The sequence below is a fragment of the Manis javanica genome, chromosome 15 (genome assembly GCF_040802235.1).
Source record: "Manis javanica isolate MJ-LG chromosome 15, MJ_LKY, whole genome shotgun sequence".
Taxonomy (NCBI): Eukaryota; Metazoa; Chordata; class Mammalia; order Pholidota; family Manidae; genus Manis; species Manis javanica.
In genome coordinates this window covers 77666118-77687928 of record NC_133170.1, presented here as the reverse complement: position 1 = coordinate 77687928, position 21811 = coordinate 77666118, and the positions used below count along the sequence as shown (strand labels likewise).

The following is a 21811-nucleotide window of genomic DNA, read 5'->3' as shown; positions in this document are numbered from 1 at the left end:
TGTCCTCAGGATCTTAACAGATGTGAAGGGGAGGAAACAACACTTTTACAGTAAAAAAATGGTTGAAAAATGAAATTACATTGGTACCTTCTTAAAACTTTACCAAAGTGTGTATACTGTGACTCTTCAACCTTGGGGCCAGTGCTGGTCATTCCCAAACTCATTTGCTAGTTTGAACTCCATTTCAGGCGAGTGTAAATCATGGTCCACAGAATTACTAGGTCAAGTAGCACTAGACATTTTGTAAGCTATTACTGTGTAGTTCCAACCTTCTTTCCAGAAACACTGCTTTAAATTACACCACCACCAGTGTGTATGAACATGTCCACTGGTGGTCAGGATTCTGCATTTGTCTATCTTTGTTGACAGGCAAAAAAATAGTACCTTACTATTATGTTATTTATATATCCTTGATGATGGCCATGTTAAATATTTGAATGTTAGGTCACTTTGTATGTATCTAAATACAATTTCTCTTATTTCCTTTGAAAATTACCTTATTTGCTAGGCTAAGAGTACTTTTTTTTAGAAAACTTTAATATTTTTGAAACCAGAGTACAATCAAAATGCTTAACTGGCAATGGATTATTTTCATCCCTTAAAAGCTGTTACTAAACTGACAACTTTTAAAATAAATAGTTACATCTTTGATTTTTAAAAATATGTTTGTATTATTGGGCTCTTAGTGTTTTTTGCATAATAATCTGTATGATCTTTTTCTACACAAAGATTTCTGAAATTTCTGAAAATGCACACAATCCCCTTTAGATTCCCATCTAGATACCTTTCAACAGGTGCAACAGTGTTAAGGATAAATACTGGTGTGCGGGGGGCTCCTTCTGCTCCCCGGTGTACTGCGCAGTAAACTCTTCTAGCCACCTGACGAAAGCGGGGCAGGCAGACAAGCCTTGCAGCAGGGAGTTCATGAAGCAGGTGTTCCCCAAGTTGACAAGGCCAGGCACAAGCCCTTAAAAAAGTGGGGAGAAGAAGAGAAAGTACATCACATTTGACCAACTCTTTTTCCTTCTCCCATTAGGATCCCAGAATTTCTGCCCTATGGCCTTGAATATGAAATCCCAGTCTCAGAAAGTCCCCATCCACAGGGAGGAGGTAGGGGGGGCACCCCTGTTGCATGTTACTTTTGAAAGTGTCTGGCACAGTTTGGTTTACACTGAATGTACAAAAACACTTATTTAACATTTCTCTTTCCCCCACCCCATTCTCTCCCCCTGCCTCTCTCTCTCTCTCTCAATGTTTCTCACAACAGAAGAAAACAATTGTTCTATTGTTGCTCCCCAAGACAATGATTTCATTCTTATAATCAGTGGGAAAGCCACCATTATAGCAATTCTGATTATCTTTCTGCAAAGAGATCCGCAAAATCCTTCCCTCTGACTTACTTCCCTCTTCTGCCAAAAATTTTTTTAAACTTTTTATTATGAAAGTTCTCAAACATGCACAATACAGAAGATATACAATGAACCCCAATTATAGCCATCCCCAGATTTCACAGTGATCCACATTCTGCTACATTCTATCTCCCCTCCACACCCTCTCCCTCCATTTCCAGCTTTTTTAGATGAATTTTAATCATTATAGGTAGAGCAACATTTACAAAAGGGGGCATTTTAAAAAATGAAGAAACAGATATTTGTATTCATGAAGACACAACTGCAAACTAGCAGCTAGTCACTGAAACCATAAATGCTAGTCAGGGAAACCACAGATGCGTCATGCAATTAGTCAGCTGTACTACTGAAAAACACAATTGCCATATTAATGAGAACACAGGCAATTAAGCCACGAGAAATTTTTCATTACACAGCCACGTCTCAAGACTTCTAAAGGGGATGAACTATAAATCTTTTTACCACAGGAGATAAGATAATGAGTCATAAAACTCTTGCATTAAGCAAAATCCAGTTATAAAAGTGAAGATCTGAGAGAACCAAACACGCCCACCTCTTCTGGTGCCATTTTTGGTAAGAAGGGTTTGGGGCAGGTCTGTAGGCCATGATGCAGCGGCCTCCTCCTTACCTTTTCTATGCTTCTTTCTTTCTGTGATGGGACCCCAAATCACATATATTCCTGCTGCAAGAGCAGCAGCAATTCCACCTATAACACCCCAGTTCTTCATGACTTTATATCTAAAAAAAGAAAACAAGTTTACTGTCTTCCCTCATCACACACACAACATGTGTATATACAGACATAAGTACACAGAAATAACATTATGTCAAAATAACCCACAGGCCCACCAAATGCCTAATGTTCGTGTTAAAGTAATAATACAGGTACAGGACGATGTCTTGAATATCTGCATGTTAACACAGAAGGATTTAAAACCCAAGTCAGAGCACAACCTTCCAAAAGGCCCAGCTGACTCAGAGGAGAAGCCAGGGTTCTCCTCCTACCCTGCCTCTCACTCCCCTACCACCCTGGCCTGGCTCCTGCCTCAGGGCCTTTGCGCTGCTTTTCCCTCTGCCTGGTGTGCTCTTCCCCCCAGATCATTGCTTGGCACATTGCCTCACCTCCCCTGCACTTGTAACAAACTATTACAACCTGCACTCTTGGTCCCTTTTACCCAGTTCTACTTTTCCCTTTTTTTTTTTTTTTTTTAGATTCACTTATTCACTAACTTGAAACATTTATAAGTGACTGGTTTACTGTCTGCCTCCCTCAGCTGGAATGTAAAGTCCCTGCGGGCAGGATCTCCGTTTTACTCCCTGATGTATCCCAAATGCCTAGATCGTGCCTGGCACTTAGTAGATTCCCCACTTAGAAATATTTATTGAATGATTGCACACTGGAGAAAACATACAGAAATGAATTCATTGTTTACATTATTAGATGGGGATGGGACATAAAATAATATAGAAAGTTTTCTAGATTTTTTTAAAATTTTTTAATTTTTTTATTATTTGGCATCATTACAATTATATGAGGAAGATTGTTTACTAGACTCCTCCCATCACCAAGTTCCCCCCACATTCTCCATTGTAGTCATTGTCCATCAGCATAGTAAGATGTTGTAGAATCACTACTTGTCTTCTCTGTGTTGCACAGCCCTCCCCATGCCCCCACCCCCACATTATACATGCTAATCATAATACCCCCTTTCTCCCCCTGGCCCTTATCCCTCCCTTCCCACCCATCCTCCCCAGTCCCATTCCCTTTGGTAACTGTTAGTCCCTTCTTGGGTTCTGTGAGTCTGCTGCTGTTTTGTTCCTTCAGTTTTTTCTTTGTTCTTATACTCCACAGATGAGTGAAATCATTTGATACTTGTCTTTCTCTGCCTGGCTTATTTCGCTGAGCATAATACCCTCTAGCTCCATCCATGTTGTTGCAAATGGTAGGATTTGTTTTCTTCTTATGGCTGAATAATATTCCATTGTGTATATGTACCTCATCTTCTTCATCCATTCATCTACTGATGGACACTTAGGTTGCTTCCATTTCTTGGCTATTGTAAAGAGTGCTGCGATAAACATAGGGGTGCATCTGTCTTTTTCAAACTGGGCTGCTGCATTCTTAGGGTAAATTCCTAGGAGTGAAACTCCTGGGTCAAATGGTATTTCTATTTTGAGTTTTTTGAGGAAACTCCATACTGCTTTCCACAATGGTTGAACTAATTTACATTCCCACAAGCAGTGTAGGAGGGTTCCCCTTTCTCTGCATCCTTGCCAACATTTGTTGTTGTTTGTCTTTTGGATGGTGGCGATCCTTACTGGTGTGAGGTGATATCTCATTGTGGTTTTAATTTGCATTTCTCTGAAGACTAGCGATGTGGAGCATCTTTTCATGTGCCTGTTGGTCATCTAACTTTCTTCTTTGGAGAACTGTCTGTTCAACTCCTCTGCCCATTTTTTAATTGGATTATTTGCTTTTTGTTTGTTGAGATGCATGAGCTCTTTATATATTTTGGATGTCAACCCTTTATCAGATCTGTCATTTATGAATATATTCTCCCATACTGTAGGATGCCTTTTTGTTTTATTGGTGGTGTCCTTTGCTGTACAGAAGCTTTTCAGTTTCAGGTAGTCCCACTTGTTCATTTTTGCTTTTGTTTCCCTTGTCCAGGGAGATATGTTCATGAAGAAGTCGCTCATGTTTATGTCCAAGAGATTTTTACCTATGTTTTTTTCTAAGAGTTTTATGGTTTCATGACTTACATTCAGGTCTTTGATCCATTTCAAATTTACTTTTGTGTGTGGAGTTAGACAATGATCCAGTTTCATTCTCTTACATGTAGCTGTCCAGTTTTGCCAACACTAGCTGTTGAAGAGGCTGTCATTTCCCCATTGTATGTCCATGGCTCCTTTATCATATATCAATTGACCATATATGTTTCGGTTTTCTAGATATTTTTTAAAGATTTCTTAATTTTAGGCTTAAAAACTAATGTTATTCTTTTACTACAAACGAAGAAATTTCACCAGCAATTTAAAACATTTCTTACACAAAGGTATGTATTTCTACAAAATAAGACAGGAATACATGTATGTATATATATAACATAGACCTGCACATACATGTAATACATTCTTATTCCACAATTTGGATCATGTGAATAATTGTTTTGATCTCAGCTCAGTCACATTAACTCAATGAAGAGTCACTAGTGACACTAGTTAAGTCTGTCTACAATGTTGTCTACCATAACTGATAACTGAATTCCAAATAAATCTTTGTTCTCCCAAGACAGAGTCAGTAGAACATCCACAGGACTTCGTTAAGAAAGTGGAATGGCATTAATCTGGTTCTACTCCCTGGGCCATCATTTTTCTTTCTAAGCTTCATCTGTACAACAATCATGAGACCTACTTCATGCAATTGTGAGGATTAAATAAGCGCTAATGCATAGGTTGCATAGTAATTGATTGATCAATGTTAGCTGCTAGGATTATTAAGCATTATAATCTCGGTTTCATTCACAAAAGTTATTCTTGAAGTCTCTCAGTGCATCATTGTGCTGACTTTTACACAATATGTGTAGTCATAAAAATGCCTGGAAAGTTTCAAAAGGACCATTATTGAAATTCTACAGTACTTTACAAGTACTTTTAAATCCCCAATCAAACACTAATACTTAAGAGCACATGCTCTATGCCAGGCACTGTGATAACCTTATCTCATTCTTGAAACAATCCCACGGAGGTAGGTTCTACTATCATCTCCATTTTTGTAGATGAGTAAACTAAGAGACACAGCCAACTTGGTCAGGTGACTAAGACAGCTGAACTCCTGTCTGTCAGGCTGCCAAGTCAGTGCTTGAATCACAAAGCTCATGCTGGAAGCTGAAAGACAGAGTGTCAAAGGGGTGGGGGAGAGGACTTGCCCTGGTCCTTAGCAGGCGTGGACAAGAAAACCCAGGGGCAAGTGGTGACTCTGAAAACCCCCTTCCTCTGCAGAGTGACAATGCAAGGAGAGGAGAGGAGTTGGGCCTGGGTGTGAAAAGATCTGCCTTCTCCCCCCAGCCATTGGACTATAGGTAAGGCTGTCTCAAAGCGTGTTTCCTATCAACAGAATGGGAGTACTGGACAGGGCAACCATTGAGGGCTTCCAGCCCTGGGATAATGAGCTCTTTAGGCCCATTCCAGTCCCAGAGGAGGGCAGCTGACCTGAGCAACAGGTCTCAGTCATATAGGGTCAGTAATGGAGGTTGCAATGCTCAGCTCAGACGTCTGGAGCCCATGGGAGGGCAGATGGCAGAAGGAAAGGAAATACAGGGGTCTTCGCAGGATTGGGGACCCATATTATTGGGGGTCCTAGCACAAATGGGGGGCCTTAACAGGTTAAGAGGCCCTGATTGGTTTAGGGATCCTTGCAAGATAAGAAGTCACTAATAAGATTGGCAACTTATACAGAATAAGGGATCCCTGGCATACCTGGGAGTCGGGCGCTGACAGGAATAGGGGTCCTGACAGAATGTGGCAGGGCGGGGGGTAGGAGGTGCTAGCAGACCCGGGGCACTTTTTACAGGATTGTTAGCACCATAGTAGGGCTGAGGAGCTTGACAAGATTGAGGGGCGCTAGCAGGCCAGGAACTGATATGACTCGGGAGCCCAGAAGGATTGTGATTCTAAAGGACTAAGGGGTCCTGGAAGGCTTGCGAGGCACTGAGAGGTCCTAGGGACACTGACAGAATTCAGCACTTCGACGAGCCTGAGGGTCCCTGAAAGTCCTGGGGACAATGACAGGATGGAGGAGGCACTAGCAGGCGGGGGGAGAGCACTGACAGAATTTGGGGCGCTAGCAGAACTGGGGCGTGCAGCCAGAATTGGCGTTGTCAAAGAAGTGGAGGCTCTAGAGGCCGGTCGCCCCTCCCGCCTCCCGCCTCAGGGCCTGGGCCTCCAACCTGCCGGACGCAGAAGCTTGCGGAATGCTTTCTCCGGCCCTCGGGACTCTGGCTAGGGCGTGAAAAGGCTGCCTCAGACCGAGGCTGGGAACCCTAGTCCCGGCCTCTCCGCCCGCCCCGCCCCCCAAAGCTCACCTGACAGCCGCCCCGGTCCGCAGAAAGCGCTGGATGGCCCTGTCGGCCGCAGTCATCACCGCCTCGGCCCCGGAGCTCAACATCGCTCAGGGCCGCGCAGGAGGCCCGCCGCCACCCCCGCCGCTGTCCCCGCCGCTGTCCCCGCCGTTACCACCGCGGCTGGACAGAGGGCTCCCCGGGCTCCCGAGACGGCGGAACCTGCGGCCGAAGTCCCAGCTCCTCCAGGGAAGATAGACCGAAGCACGGACTCCCGGGAGAACCGGAAGCAGCTACCATCGGAGAACAATAGACGACGGACCATGTCCTTTTTTTTTTCTTTTCCCCCTTAGCAACGGGCCCAGGCGTCGGTTACTAAGGGAGGCCTTGCGGTCGCGGACGCTTGGTTGGCAACTTTTGCCCCAGCTCCCTTCATAAATACAGATGTCCCACTGATGCCCGGGTTCTTGTTTGAGGAGTCAAAGAGTGAACTGAGCAAACAATCAAGGTAGGAGAGCCAGGGAGACTTTTATTGAGAGAGTGAGAGGACAGAGCGCCTGGCGCGAGCCAGAAGGGGACAAGAGAGCCCGGAGTGGTGCATTGCCTAGGGGTTTTATAGGCAGTTGAGGACTTTTGGAAACCAGATAAAAAGCTTAGGTGTGTGGACTTGTTAAGTGGTCCCTGAATATTAAAACCTAACACAAGAAATTTACTGCTCTGATTTCTCCATAGGATACTGGCGTCTTGGTCTAGGAACGTATCAAAAGGCCGCCTGCCCAGCCCCTGAGGTGGGCTGAGGTATTGTCTGTTTGCTAAAGAGTAAGTTAAGAATCTTCTTAAACTTCCTGGGTGATAAAATGGAATCTTATCTTTAAGGTGGAATGCTTCTTGCCTTTTATTATGTTGTTTACAGCTGGGTCTGCATGCTGAATTAGTTGCCCAGTTTGCAAAATCACCTTATCAGATCTGAAGGAGGAAAGACAGCACATAGGCCTGGGCCTTTAGCATGCTAAGGTGAATCTTACACATGATTACAAATGATTAGCATAATAAAAACATGTTCTACTCTTCTTTACCTGGGGAATATTAACTGATCTCACTGAAGAATGACTCTAGAGCTTAATGTTCAACACAGAGTTTTGGTAGGGGGTTTTCCTTGCATATAGTTACATTGCTCTGACTGCAAATATCCTGCCTTGCTTTTTCCAGAGGCCCTCATTCTATTCTGTCTAAGCCCATGGTCCCTGTCTCACCATTTCCAGAAAGGACCCTGGGTCATTTTAAGTTTTCGGTGTGAAGAGGCCTCAGCCACCATATTATTGTCGTCAGAATGGAAACAGGTCACAGAGGAAGGACCTTTACCAAGCATGTAAAGAGCCCGTCTCTGAAGGCATGAATGGAAACTGAGGCATTGAATAAAAACAGCCACCAAACGTATTGTTTACTTAAATGCTCTGCTAAGTACATCACATGCAAAATTCATATTAAATCTTTACACCAACCCTGCCTGACATTACACACATTTTACAGCCCAGGAAACCCAAAAAGGTTAGAGAAGCAATGTCTTGTAATCCAGCTTGTAAGTGGTAGAAACAAGATTGGCAGTCCAGACCATGTGTCTCCAGAGAGTGCTGTCCAATAGAAATATAAGGAAAGCTGCATTTTAAATTTTTAGTAGTCACATTAAAAATAAAAAAGATTAAAAATTTTTAATTCGTTAGTTAAAAACCCAGATGAAATTAATTTTAATAATAGCTTTTATTTGACCCAATATGTCCAAAATATTGTCCTTTATATGTAAAATTTATTAATGAAATATTTTCATTATTTTTCTGTTCTAAGTACACCTTAATTTGAACTAACATGTGCTTGATAGCCACATGTGGCCAGTAGCTACCACACTGGACCACACGGCTTACAGAGCTAGAGAGAATTTGCCTCCCTTTTAATCACTTTCCCAACTCCAGAGCAAGTAATTGTCATTGCTTTAGTAAAGAAATCAATGCTTTACTCAGTGGGTTCTCAAAACTTTTGATCTCAGGACCCCTTGGTAGGCTTAAACATTATGGAGAGCTTTCATTTATGGGGTTATAGCTAACTATACTTATATTATTAGAAAACAAAGTTGAGAAATAATGTTTAGTTTTTTAAAAAATTAAAGTATATTTTATACATTAAAATTCACCTATGTTTAGTGCGTAGTTCTGAATTTTGGCAAATGCATAGTCATGTAACCACTACCATAACCAACATATAGAATCACCACCCCCCTAAAATCATTACCCCCTGTCCCTTTGTAGTCAGCTCCTCTATCCAACCCGAGCAGATGGAAACCACCAATTAAGACTGAGAAAAAATTTTAAACCCAGGAATACCAAAGCATACATTCCATTAAACATCAAAGCCATGACCTCATCACATGTTGTGTAGTCTCTGGAAAACTCCAGGGCACACTCATGAGTGAATGGAATGGGAAAGGCAAATAATGTCTTAATGTTTTGTGCAAATGGTTTTGACCTCAACACCCCCCTGATGGGTGCCCCAGAAGGGCTCCTGTAACTATGCTGCAGCCACTACTTTAGCCTCCTGAGTGAATACCCTGATTTCCCATCCCCATATCTGCTCAGAGTCTACATTCTAGGCTCTTTTAAGTAACTGGCATTTATAGAGTATGGCCAATCAATTCACAAATATTTTTTAGCATTTTACAAGCCTTATCTCTATTGAATTCTCGTAATGACCACATGAGTCACAACAGTATAGACAGTCCCTGGCTTAAAATGTTTCAGCTTAACGATTTTTCTTCAACCTTATGATGGTGTGAAAACACTGGGCATTCGATTTGAATTTTGATCTTTTCCTGGACCAGCAACATGCAGTAGGATATTCTCTCACAATGCTGGCAGCAGCTGAAAGGCACAGGTCGGTCAGCCAGGCAATCAGCAGGGTGAATAACCCACACATTTAGAACCATTCTGTATGCGAACAGCCGTTCTGTTGCTTACTTTCAGTACAGTATTCGGTAAATTACTGGAGATATTCAACACTTAATTATAAATTTGGCCTTTTTTTGCAGATGATTTTGCCCAAACGTAGGCTAATGTGTTGTGAGCACGTTTAAGATAGGCGAGGTAAAGCTATGATTTTCAGTAGTTAGGTGTATTAAATGCATTTTCAACTTACATTTTTAATTTACGATGTAGTTATTGGGATGCAACCCCGTCTAAGCGGAGGAAGATGTGTATTCCATATTACAGAAGTTAACAATATTTCCTGCAGCTTGCTGTTCCTCTCACCAGTAGGATGTGGCTGTCACTGACCAACAAATGTTTTATAATAGTGTTTATAGAGATAATCAAGAAACTGGGAACACTGTTTGCCTCTGGTAAGGAAACTGTGTGACTGAGGACAGGGAAAGAAATCCCTTTGTCCTTTGTGAATTTTGTACCATGGGCATGCATTATTTATTTTAAAAATAATTAAAAATTTAAAACTTGAAGACATAGAGGAAACATAGCATCAAAATTGACATCCCTTCTTGTCCAAAAAGGCTCACTAAGGCTTAAAAAAAGTGAAAAAAACAAACCATCTGATACAGAAATATGATCTCGAATTTGCAAAAAGATATTTGCATACTAGTGTCCTGGCACTGACAGATGACTGGAAGGGTATCCAAACTGGCAACTCTGATTATCTTTGTGGTAAATTAGTAGTAATTTTTATTGTTTTCTGAATGCTTTTCTGTATTATCTGAACTTCTACAATGAGCATTTATTGGTTTTATAATTAGAGAAACAATTTTAAAAAGACGATTCTTTTAAGTTTGTCTTTATGCAGTAGTTCTGAATTGTTGTAGCCTTGTAACTTATAGCCTCCTTGTTTTGGTAGATCTCCAATCTCTAAAGAGATTCTAAAACCCAGCTTTTAAACTATCTTACCTCAGATCCTCATAATAACAAACCCACATTTAAGCTTTCCTAGGTAGCTCTTCAATATAAATCCTTTACAAAAATAACCTGCAATAATTGCAGTAATCAGTACCTAATTTATATGATTGATCAACTCCTATATCACATATATTCACTTTCTTAAATCAGCAAGCCCCTGGAGGCTTTTAAGAACTTGGATATGGTTAATTGTGCGTGTTTCCTCCTATTTGATGCTAATTCATGTGTTGTCAAACATTGACTAGATTCCTTTTTTTCTCCCCTGTAAGAATGGCATTAACTTCAAAGTCACTTCTTCCTGTTCAAACAGAAGGCTTTAGCACATTCCTTCAAGAAACTGCCAGTTTTTCAAAAGTGTTTGTATCTGCCCCCAGTTTCTGCCACAGAGCTGAAACCCTTGTAATTTCCTAAGTGGTAAGAGCACTGGGAGCGTCTTTTGTTCTAATGAGGTGACTCTGGGTGGGCTCCTGGTTGGCTCCTGGATGGGGGCTGATCACCAGAAACACCAAGTCATGATTACAAGCCTGGACTCTTCAGCTCTAACCCCCGTACTCCAGAAAGGAGAGAGGGGTTAGAAATGGAGTTAATAATTGATCATGCCAACGTGAGGAACCTCCATAAAATCCCAATAGTAGGAGGTTTGGAGAGCTTCAGAGTTGGTGAATGCACCCCAACTCCATGGAGACAGAAGCTTTTGCACACTTGGGACCCTCCCAGACCTTACCCTGTGTATCTCTTTAATACCTGTTTATTTGGATCCCTTATTCACATCCTTTAATAATCCGGTTGTGTGTTTCCCTGTGCTCTGTAAACTACTCTGGCAAATTAATCGAACTGTGGAGGGGGTTGTGGGAAACTCCAGTTTGTAGCCAAATGGGAAAGAAGTGGTAGGCAACCTGGGGGACCTGCTAACTGTGATTGGCATCTGAAGTAGACAGTATCAGAATTGAGTTAAATTGTAGACAACCAACTAGTGTTGCAGAGAATTTCTTGGTGTGGGAGAAAACTAGACCTTCAGACTAAAATTAAAGGACAGTAAAGAGTAATTCAAACCCATATGAAGAAATAAAGAGCAACAATAAAGGTGTCTATGTAGGTAAATATAAAAGATGGAAAAAATTTATTTTTTGTTTGTAACTCCTTTTTGTCTCCTGCCTGATTTAAAAGACAACTGCATAAAGCAATAATTATAAATCTTCATTGAGTGGGCACACAGTGGATAAAGATGTAATTTGTGATAATAACATCTTAAAACTGGGGTGAGAAAAAAATGAAGATATATAGGAGCAAAGTTTTTGTATACTCTTGAAGTTGGTATTAATCCAAATTAGACTGTTAAAAATTGAGAAGTAAAGTTAATCTTCAAGGCAACCACTAAGATAACTAAAAAATATGTATTAAAAGAAATGACAAGTGAATTAAAATGGTACACTAGAAAATACATAAAGACACAAAACAAGGCAGTGATGGAGGAATTGAGAAACAAGAGACATAAAACAGGATTTTTTTTCTACATGATCCATGACCGATCTGTGGTTTAGTTACATTAAATTTAAATGGATTAACTCTCCAATTAAAAACCAGAGATGGAATGGATAAAACAACATGATCCAATTATATGCTGTCCTACAAGAGCCTCATTTTAGATTCAAAGACACAAACAGGTTGAGAAAATATAGGGATAGAAAAAGTTTTGTCATGCGAACATTAACCGAAAGAGAGCTGGACTTACTATGCTAAATATTGACAAAATAGACTTTAAGACAAAAATTGTTCTAGAGACAAAAGGACTTCTTATGATGATAAAATGGTCAACCCATCAAGAAGACATAACAATTGTAAGCATGCGTGTACTTAACAACAGAGCCTCAAAATACATGAGAAGAAAAGAATACAACTGAAAGGAGAAATAGACAATTCAGAACTAATGGTTGGACACTCCAACATCCCACTTTCAGTAAGGATAGAACAACCAGACAAAAGATCAACAAAGAAAAAGAAGACTTTAGCAACACTGTAAGCCAACTAGATCTAACAGACATCCGGAGACACTCCTCCTGAAAATATCAGAATACACCTCCTTCTCCCCTGCACATGGAACACTCTCAAAGATAGACCATATGTTAGGCCATAAAACACATCTCAATGAATTTAAAAAGATTGAAATCATACAAAGTATGTTCTCCAACCATAATGAATGAAATTAGAAATCAATAACAGAAGGAAATTTGGGAAATTCATAAATATGTGGAAATTAAACAACACATTCCTAAATAATCAGTAAGTAAAAGAAGAATTAACAAGGGAAATTAGGAAGTGCTTTGAATGAATGAAAATGAAAACACAAGTCACAATACTTTGAAAAGAAGACCACCATTTCTTTGATGACTTCTCAGATGTCTTGAACCGCTTCTGGTCATTAACTTCTTCCCTAGGTCTGGACAGGTCTACTGGCCCCTAATTCACCTCCACCTCTTGCTTATTTTACATCCTTCTGGAAAACACATCGTCTGAGGGGTCATGGTTTTATTAGAGTTTCAGAGTTTGTGCTTTGCATCAGCCACACAAATGTTCTCTACCCTTTTCAGGTCTCTCTAGTTGTTGGATTAGACATCTTGTATTTCATAACAGAATGGGACATGTGACTGAGGGACTCTTTAAGTTGCATGCCTTTACATTTTTTAACAAAAGCTTAACCTCTGAGCCCAGTCTCCCCTTTTAGCTGGCTCCTGGGACAAATCAGGAGGAACTTAACAGCTTCCAGTATATGCCAGGGTTCTGGGAGTGACTACAGGTGGAAGGGCTGTGCCACCAGCATGGCTAGCAGAGCAGGGATCTACCACCAATTGTGCCATTTTGGTTTTTTTAATCCAATTTCAGTTCCAAGGGAAAAAGACAAATCTCTTTATGAGTTTAAATCCATGGGCTTCCTTTTCTTAAATTAAGTGCCGTTTTTCTAACTGGTAGAATATTGTCTTGATAAAAATAGAATGTAGAACACAGCTGATTGGAGAATCACTTGTACATAGCACATGATTTTATATTCAGTATTTCAGGCTAAGGGGCAGCTTGTCAATCTTTATTCCAGGCTCTATTTAAAAATTTTCAGTTTTGTTTTAAAATTCTAAGGGGGGAAATCATGATGTGAAATAAAACCCATCTGTTTTTTGGCATGCCCCAGTTTCCCAGATAGAAGGATAATGTGGTTGGCTGGAAGAAATTACCTTTATACTATCCCTATCTGCTCAAGGATGTCTCAAAGATCAGAGGTATCAACAAACATGGACCATATTTTTCTTGGCTTATAATCTCATCCAGATAAATAACTTTAGAACAGGGGTTCTTGGAATGATCTCCAGACTAGCAATATCAGTATCACCCAGGAACCTGTTAGAAATGCAAATTCTCAGGCCTTACCCCAAACCTGCTGAATTAGAAACTCTGGGAGTGGGGCCCAGCCATCTGTGTGTTAAGTCCCCTGGGTGATGTTAACCCATACTCAAAGGTGAAAACTACTGATTTAGAAAAAATATAACCAGATTTCTAAGAAAGAAGAGAAACATCATAGCAATTCATTCTCTAAGATTTTTTTTGGTATCATTAATATACAGTTACATGAGCAACATTGTGGTTACTAGATTCCCCCCATATCAAGTCCCCACCACATACCCCATTACAGTCACTGTCCATCAGCATGGTAAGATGCTATAGAATCATTACTTGTCTTCTCTCTGCTAGACTGCCTTCCTGTGCCCCCGTCCCCAACATTTGTGTACTGACCATAATGCCCCCTTTTCCCCTTATCCCTCCCTTCCCACCTATCCTCCCCAGTCCCTTTCCCTTTGGTAACTGTTAGTCCATTCTTGGGTTCTGTGATTCTGCTGCTGTTTTGTTCCTTCAGTTTTTCTTTGTTCTTATACTTCACATATGAGTGAAATCATTTGGTACTTGTCTTTCTCTGCCTGGCTTATTTCACTGAGCATAATACCCTCTAGCTCCATCCATGTTGTTGCAAATGGTAGGATTTGTTTTCTTCTTATAGCTGAATAATATTCCATTGTGTATATGTACCACATCTTCTTTATCCATTCATCTACTGATGGACACTTAGGTTGCTTCCATCTCTTGGCTATTGTAAATAGTGCTGTGATAAACATAGGGGTGCATCTGTCTTTTTGAAACTGGGCTGCTGTTTTCTTAGGGTAAATTCCTAGAAGTGGAATTCCTGGGTCAAATGGTATTTCTATTTTGAGCTCTTTGAGGAACCTCCATATTGCTTTCCACAATGGTTGAACTAATTTACATTCCCACCAGCAGTGTAGGAGGGTTCCCCTTTCTCCACAACCTCACCAACATTTGTTTGTCTTTTGGATGGTAGCAATCCTTACTGGTGTGAGGTGATTTCTCATTGTGGTTTTAATTTGCATTTCTCTGATGACCAAGGATGTGGAGCATCTTTTCATGTGCCTGTTGGCCATCTGAATTTTTTCTTTGGAGAAGTGTCTGTTCAGATCCTCTGCCCATTTTTTAATTGGATTATTTGCTTTCTGTTTGTTGAGGTGTGTGAGCTCTTTGTACATTTTGGATGTCAACCCCATATCAGATATGTCATTTATGAATATATTGTCCCATAATGCAGGATGCCTTTTTGTTCTCCTGATGGTGTCTTTTGCTGTACAGAAGCTTTTTAGTTTGATATAGTCCCACTTGTTCATTTTTGCTTTTGTTTCCCTTGCCCCAGGAGATGTGTTCATGAAGAAGTTGTTCATGTTTATATTCAAGAGAGTTTTGCCTATGTTTTTTTTCTAAGAGTTTTATGGTTTCATGACTTACATTCAGGTCTTTGATCCATTTTGAGTTTACTTTTGTGTATGGAGTTAGACAGTGATCCAGTTTCATTCTCCTACATGTAACTATCCAGCTTTGCCAACACTAGCTGCTGAAGAGGCTGACCTTTTACCATCTCTAAGATGTTTTTAAATGTCTATGATATACTAAGTACTATTCTCCCAGTTTTCAGGGTATGTCCCTCAAAATTCTCCAGAGCCCAGGCTGGGAATATGAATGTGCAAAGCCTGCCGTGGCTGGCTGCAGCCTGAACAGTGCCAGGCCGACTACTTTCAGACCCCCGTTGCTAGTGACCAGACCCTTTGGAGGAGCACTGCCTCTCTTTTCCCAAGAAGATGATAATCCTGTTAGGTGAAATCATTCTATTTAAATGTTGGGAAAATTGGAAACCAACTTTAAAAATAATTATTTCTTTCAAAAGGGCAGCTTTATTGAAATACAATTCACATACTATGCCAGTCATCCTTTTTAAGTGTACAATCAATGTTTTTTGGTATATTCACATGGCTGTGCAACTGTCACATCTAATTTTAGAGCATCTTTGTTCCCCCTAAAAGAAATCTCACATGCATTAGTAGTCAATCTCCATTCCATGTTCCCTAATTTCACTCCTAGGCAACCACTAATCTACTTTCTGTATCTATAGATCTGCCTATTCTTGATATTTCATATAAATAAAATTATATGCTATGTGGCCTTTTGTGCTTGGATTGTTTCACTTAGCATAATTTTTCAAGGCTATTGTCATGCTATAGCATGAGTCAGTACTTCATTTATGTTTATTGCCAAGTAATATTCCATTGTATGGATAGACCACATTTTGTTTATCCATCCATCAGTTGATGAACATTTGAGTTGTTTCCATTTTTTGCTATCATGAATAATTATGCCATGAACATTCTGTAAAAGTTTTCATTTCTAGGTGTGGTTCTAGAAATTGCTGGGTCATGTGGTAACTTTGTGTTTAAATTTTTGAGGAACTGCCAGACTGTTGTCTAAAGCAGCTGTGCCGTTTTGCATTCCCACCAGCAGCATATGAGGAGAGTGTCCACATCTTCACCAACACTAGTTACTGTCTGTGTTTTTTATTCTAGTTATTCTGGTGGGTGTGAGGTGCTATCTCAGAGTGGTCTTGATTTGGATTTCCCTTATGACTAGTGATATCAAGTGCTTATTGGCTATTTATCTTCTTTAAAGAACTGTCTATTCATATCCTTTGCCCCATTTCTAAACAGGGTCATTTGTCTTTTTATTATTGAGTTGTAAGAGTTCTTTATAGATTTTGAATCTGTCTCTTATTCGATGTATTATTTGCAAATATTTTTTCCCATTCTTTGGGTTGTCTTTTCACTTTCTTGATAGTATCATTTGCATCATAAAAACTTGTAACTTTGATATAGTCCAATGTATCTTTTTATTTTGTCACTTATGCTTTTGATGTTGCATCTAAGAAACCATTGTCTAACTCAAGGCCATTAAGATTACTCCTATGCTTTCTTCTATGCATTTTAAAGTTTTAAATCTTACACTTAAAAGTATTCTTTTAAACCTTCAAGCTACTCAAAACACATCTCTATGTTGGATCTGGGTTATACCTGTAGAGTAACCAACTGCCAAGGTTTGCCTGGGATCAGGGCTACTCAGGACGTGCAATTTTCAATGGTGAAACTCAAAAGTCCGGCACAAACCAGAATGAGTTGGATACCCTACCAATAGACCTCCCAGTGCCACCTTTGATATAAACCATGCCCCCTGCAACCATCACTTAAAATAAATACTGAATCCCTCCTCACCTTTGTGATTTCAGTTTCATTTATTGAATGCCCACAATGCAAAGCCCTGGGATCAAGTCTAGTGAAGAATATTTAAATTCCAATTTCAGTGTCCATAAATAAAGTTTTATTCTTCTAGGCCCTTGGGGACACATCAACAACCTTTATGGAGATTAAGTTGTAAAGGGAGCAGACATTTTAGTGAGAGGAACCATTGAACTAGATGGGGAGGGTTTTGAAAGTAGAGATTTGGTTTTATTTATCTTTGATTCCTCAGTGTCAGGGCTACTATATAAATCACCTGTAATACTTGTTGAATGAATGAGTGAGTGATCTTTGGCCTTCTCATACTAAACTTTTTTTCTTGATTTGTTTCACTAGACCTTCAGGTCTGTGATGACAAAAACATGACTAACTTGTGCTCTTGTCATATGCCCAGCGCCCATTACAGTGCCTAGCACACAGTTGGTGCTCAGTAAACAGTACTTTAATGCACGAATATATCCTTAAAACTTCCATTATCTGCATTTGTTATAGCAGCCTGAGTTTCAAGAATATTATACTGATACCAGCATTAACGAACCCCCACAAACAAACATTTAGAGAGGCGTCGTCAACCAAAGGATACTCATTGGTACCTCGACACCCATTTCATGGGCTCGAGTGCCCTCCAGGCACCCCAGTAAAACACCACCAGCCACAGAGAACCTGTAAATTCCTCTAATCAGAAGGGCTCTCCCTGCCCCCTCTCCCCGCGCAGCTAGCTCGGCCCTCCGCCTCTTCCTCTCCGCCCACTCTCCCCGCGGCGGCGGCTTTGTCTCGTGGGTCGGTCCCTGGCGGCTCCCTCCCCAACAGCTGCCGCTGGAGGGAGGAAGCAGAGCCGGAGCTGTCCAGCACCCCGGTGCTGAAACCCCGAGCGCTCGTCATCCACCACCACCATGTAAGAGCCATGAAAAGGGCTCGTCCTGGCGCAGCGCGGACATGGAGGAGGACTTATTCCAGCTAAGGCAGCTGCCGTGAGTATCCTGGGGGCGAGTGAGAGGCAGACAGGCTTTCCTTTTAAAAATGAAAATCCTGCAGGGGGGCATCTCTGCATGGCTTCTTGAATTTAAAGGGAACTGTTTCAGAGGAGAAAATTAGGCCTGGAGGAAACAAGCCATTTTCCTACCCCAGCAGCCCAGCTTCTTGTATTTCTTAGTTCGATTTTTCAGATCCGTCAGAATCTTACGAGGAGTTATGGGTATTATGTTTTCCTTTTTAATTGCTCTCAGTCCTGAAGGGATTTTGAAGTCTGTGTGCTTTAAGAAAGCATTAGCTGCTGTTTTGAAATGGGGACTGAATTGAGGAGTCCATGCAATGACATCGGTTTTTTCCAGACCTTATCCTATGCTGTGAAATTCCTGATTTTTCTGCAAGGTCTTTTGGAAGGGAAGGATACCAGTGTTGCAGACTGGTTTCCAAAAAGCTGGAATTCCTTCCTAGAAAAGGCTTGGGCGAAGTCCGGTTTATAAAGTGAGTGGATGAGAAGGCTGTGCATAGTCTCTGAAACCTCTTGCCTTCTTCTGAATGAAAGGTTTCTGTAACAGCCAGCTGGAGTGACACTCGCTGTCTACGGCTATCCTTGGGAGCATCAGAATACGCTGCTTGGAGGATGGGATTTTTAAGGCATACCAGATTTGCTCTCACAATCTCGGGGGAACCCAACCAAGCAAGGACAGGGGCCTTACAGAGGGGCTTACAGATTTTTCCTACCACAAGCCAATGGTAACTTGTTAAGCAAATCCCAAGAATATTAGATGGGGCAAGATCATTAGTGAGGATTGTTGTTTTATTTTTTAGAAGCACTAGCCATTTAGACGGTAAAAGTGGGCACCATTTGGATTTGTTGGAAAGGATACATTATTGCTAGGATGTGTGTATTTCCTTGACTTAAATTGTTTTTCTCTCTGAGCCACTGATGAATTCTCCCAAGTGACTTTTAGTGTGAATGATAAAGCTCTCTGAGGCTCTGAGTACTGAAGAATATTGCAATGTTTACTTCTTAATCAGTGTGAAATTAATTTTTATTTAAAACATTTAATTAATTTAAAGTTTACTTTTAAGCTTTATTAATTAATCCTCAAATAGTATGTCTTATGTAATTCAGCATTATTTCACAAATGCTAAAGGATGTTATCATGTACAGAAGATGATGCATGAATATAAAAAATGTACATATCCAAGTGTAAATTTCTCAAGGAAAGCATACCACTTCATTGAAAATAAATATCATGTTCAAAAGCCAACCTATTATATCAAAATAACAAATAATTCAGAAACTGAAATACAAAATTTGGTACTCAGAATAAGAATACAGTTCATATTGGAGCTATAGTTTTACTGGGATAAATTTTCAAATAATGTCGTGCTCACAAAGCATGTGAACTTTGTAAATTACTCAGGTTCATGTGTATTTAATCTACTAATATAAGACATGATGCCATTGTGACAGTTTCGTCCTTAATAAAAAAAAGTGAAAATAATATGAAGATTTTGCTTATTTAAATTTATAAATTAATTTAGCTTCTATACTAATATATATTGTATAGTATAATCTATAAATAGGGTAAATAAAGTTCAAAAAGAAGTACAAGAATGAACAGTAAGTCTTTCTTCCCAAAGCCCTGTATTGTGTCTTGATTATTCTTTCTGATATTTTATGCATGCAAATACAGAGAATATATATTAGAAACCTCAAATTGCATACTGGTTAAGAACATTGGCTCTTGAGTAAGACAGACTTGGGTTCAGATCCTGACTGCCACTTCCTGGTTATGTGGCTTGAGCAACTGACTTAACCCTACTGAGACTCAGTTTCCCTAGAAAATGGAGGTCATAAAAGTACTTGATTCATAGGGCTATTGTGAAGTTAGATAATGTAATGTGTGCTAAATGCCTGGCAGATACAAAGCACTCAACACATCTTAGCTATAATTATTATTACATCTGAAAAATAATTTATAAAAGCAAAGTATACAGGCTTCCTGTGCTGGACTCACAAAAATTGTAATCTGCAAACCCTAAACTAAACGTTTGAATGAAATCAAAATTAACTCTGAAATATGTTGAACCTCGATTTATAAAAAACAAGTAAATAAAAGAAACAACTATATGAATCTGAGTGGGTTTACAAATCACGACTTAGATGTTCTCAAACCACACCCTGTGTATATTATGCACAGGTTGCAGGCAGCAAATTTCCTAAGAGCAATATGGTTTTAAAAAAACATAGTACCTTGTAGAGGGTTGGCAAGTAGACTTTGGAACAGGCTCAGTCCCATGGGATGCCAAGTGTTGAGAGATTATAAATCACTAAGTAGTTTACAGGGTCAGGGAAGAGGGAAAGGGGATGAGAGTGCCTAAGAAAACTGCCCTTCCTTGCACTTTAGAGGCTCCTTCACAGAGCTCGAGGATGGTTCATTTGAGACCACAAACAACCTCTGCCTTTCACCTGCTGTCCATGGCACAGGACCATGCACAGAATGTTCAAGAGGCTGAGATTTTCTATCTAATTCTGCCTCATTGTGAGACCTTGTGCAAGTCAGGGTCTCTGTGTGTCTGGGTCTCTCCTAAGAAGATTTTTTGAAAGCAAGTTTTGCAGACTACATCGACTGATTGACTAATTGATTGATTCATTCATTTATTCAGTTCACTTGGGCACCGTCCTAGGTAGAAGGGATTCTACAACTGAATAAGGCTGGCATACTCCTTGCCCTTGAGGAGCTCACAATCTAGGGCTGCAGCTGGTAGCCACTAGCCACATGTGGCTATTTAAATTTAAATTATGTAACCTGTATATAAAATAATCTCTATAGGATAATATACCAATTACAATATAATTTATAAATAAAATATGTGAAATTTGAAAAATCAATCTCTCCATTGCACAAACCACATTTCAAGTGCACAATAGCTACCTTTGGCTAGTGGCTACCATATAGGACATCACAAATCTAAAACATTTCCATAACTACAGAAAGTTCTATTGGAGAGTGCTGGTCTGATGGGAGAGGCAGCCATTGAACACATAATTGCACAGTAATTATGAGAACTGTCTTAAGGGCTACCAAGGATGAGTGCAGGCTGCACTGAGACTTGTTCTAGATGAGGGAGGGAGAGGATCGGAGAAGGAAGTGACACTGCAGCTGAGCCCTCAGAGATGTGTAGAAGTCATCCAAGGAAACAGAAGGGATGAAAAGCATTATAGACAATGGGAACTGTGTGGATAAAAGCCCCGAAGTGGAAAAAAAGTGTTGTATCTCAAAATCAGGCCAGTGGAGCAGAATACCAGTGGCTCAAGGGAAGGCTGAGAGAATGGCAAGAACCAGGCCTTACCGGACCCCGTAGTATGAGACAAGGAGTTGGAACTTCATTCTGTGTTTGTTCAATCCAGTCTCTCTCTTTCCTTTGCTACAAACCCTGTCTTTCAAGATTGAGTTTATGTTCATCTCCTCAATGAATCTTCCCCTGACGTCCTGGGATTAATCAACAGCAGGGGTAAAAGTATGGGTTCTGATTCAGGCAGACCTGGGTTCGAACACTGGGCTAGTGACTTCATCTCCCAAAGGCTGGGTGCCTTCTGTCAAGTTGGGATGATGGCATAGCTGCGTGGCAGGGCAGTTGTGAGGATAAAGGAGATGATCAGCAGGAGCTGTCGGCACGGTGCCTGGCTCCAAGTATGGTCTCGGTTAACAGAGCTGGTGTTATTTGCCTTCCTCCATCCATTCTGGATTTGT

General features: G+C 40.4%; 2 protein-coding genes across 11 annotated transcripts in view; one reads left to right on the top strand and one right to left on the bottom strand.

Annotated features, from left to right (window-relative positions):
• The window catches only part of USP30 (ubiquitin specific peptidase 30), a 30885-nt gene extending 24161 nt beyond the window's left edge, over nucleotides 1-6724 (bottom strand). For 4 of the 5 annotated variants that reach the window (XR_012125848.1, XM_017664905.3, XM_073223624.1 and 1 more), the window contains exons 1-3: nucleotides 6494-6724; nucleotides 2038-2147; nucleotides 785-967 (exon numbers count right to left, since the gene is read on the bottom strand). Coding sequence is in view for 4 of the 5 variants with exons in the window: in XM_017664905.3 (XP_017520394.2) it covers nucleotides 785-967; nucleotides 2038-2147; nucleotides 6494-6576 (376 nt within the window). In the remaining variant the exon portion in view is untranslated. Of the gene's footprint in view, nucleotides 1-784; nucleotides 968-2037; nucleotides 2148-6358; nucleotides 6411-6493 lie in introns of those variants that run through there. The other variant, XM_073223625.1, reaches the window with a different exon arrangement.
• The window catches only part of SVOP (SV2 related protein), a 79733-nt gene continuing 63217 nt past the window's right edge, over nucleotides 5296-21811 (top strand). For 3 of the 6 annotated variants that reach the window (XR_012125847.1, XM_073223619.1, XM_037004299.2), the window contains exon 1: nucleotides 17806-18052. Coding sequence is in view for 3 of the 6 variants with exons in the window: in XM_073223619.1 (XP_073079720.1) it covers nucleotides 18018-18052 (35 nt within the window). In the remaining 3 variants the exon portion in view is untranslated. Of the gene's footprint in view, nucleotides 5492-6808; nucleotides 6978-7201; nucleotides 7289-17802; nucleotides 18053-21811 lie in introns of those variants that run through there. The other 3 variants (XM_073223622.1, XM_073223621.1, XM_073223620.1) reach the window with 3 other exon arrangements.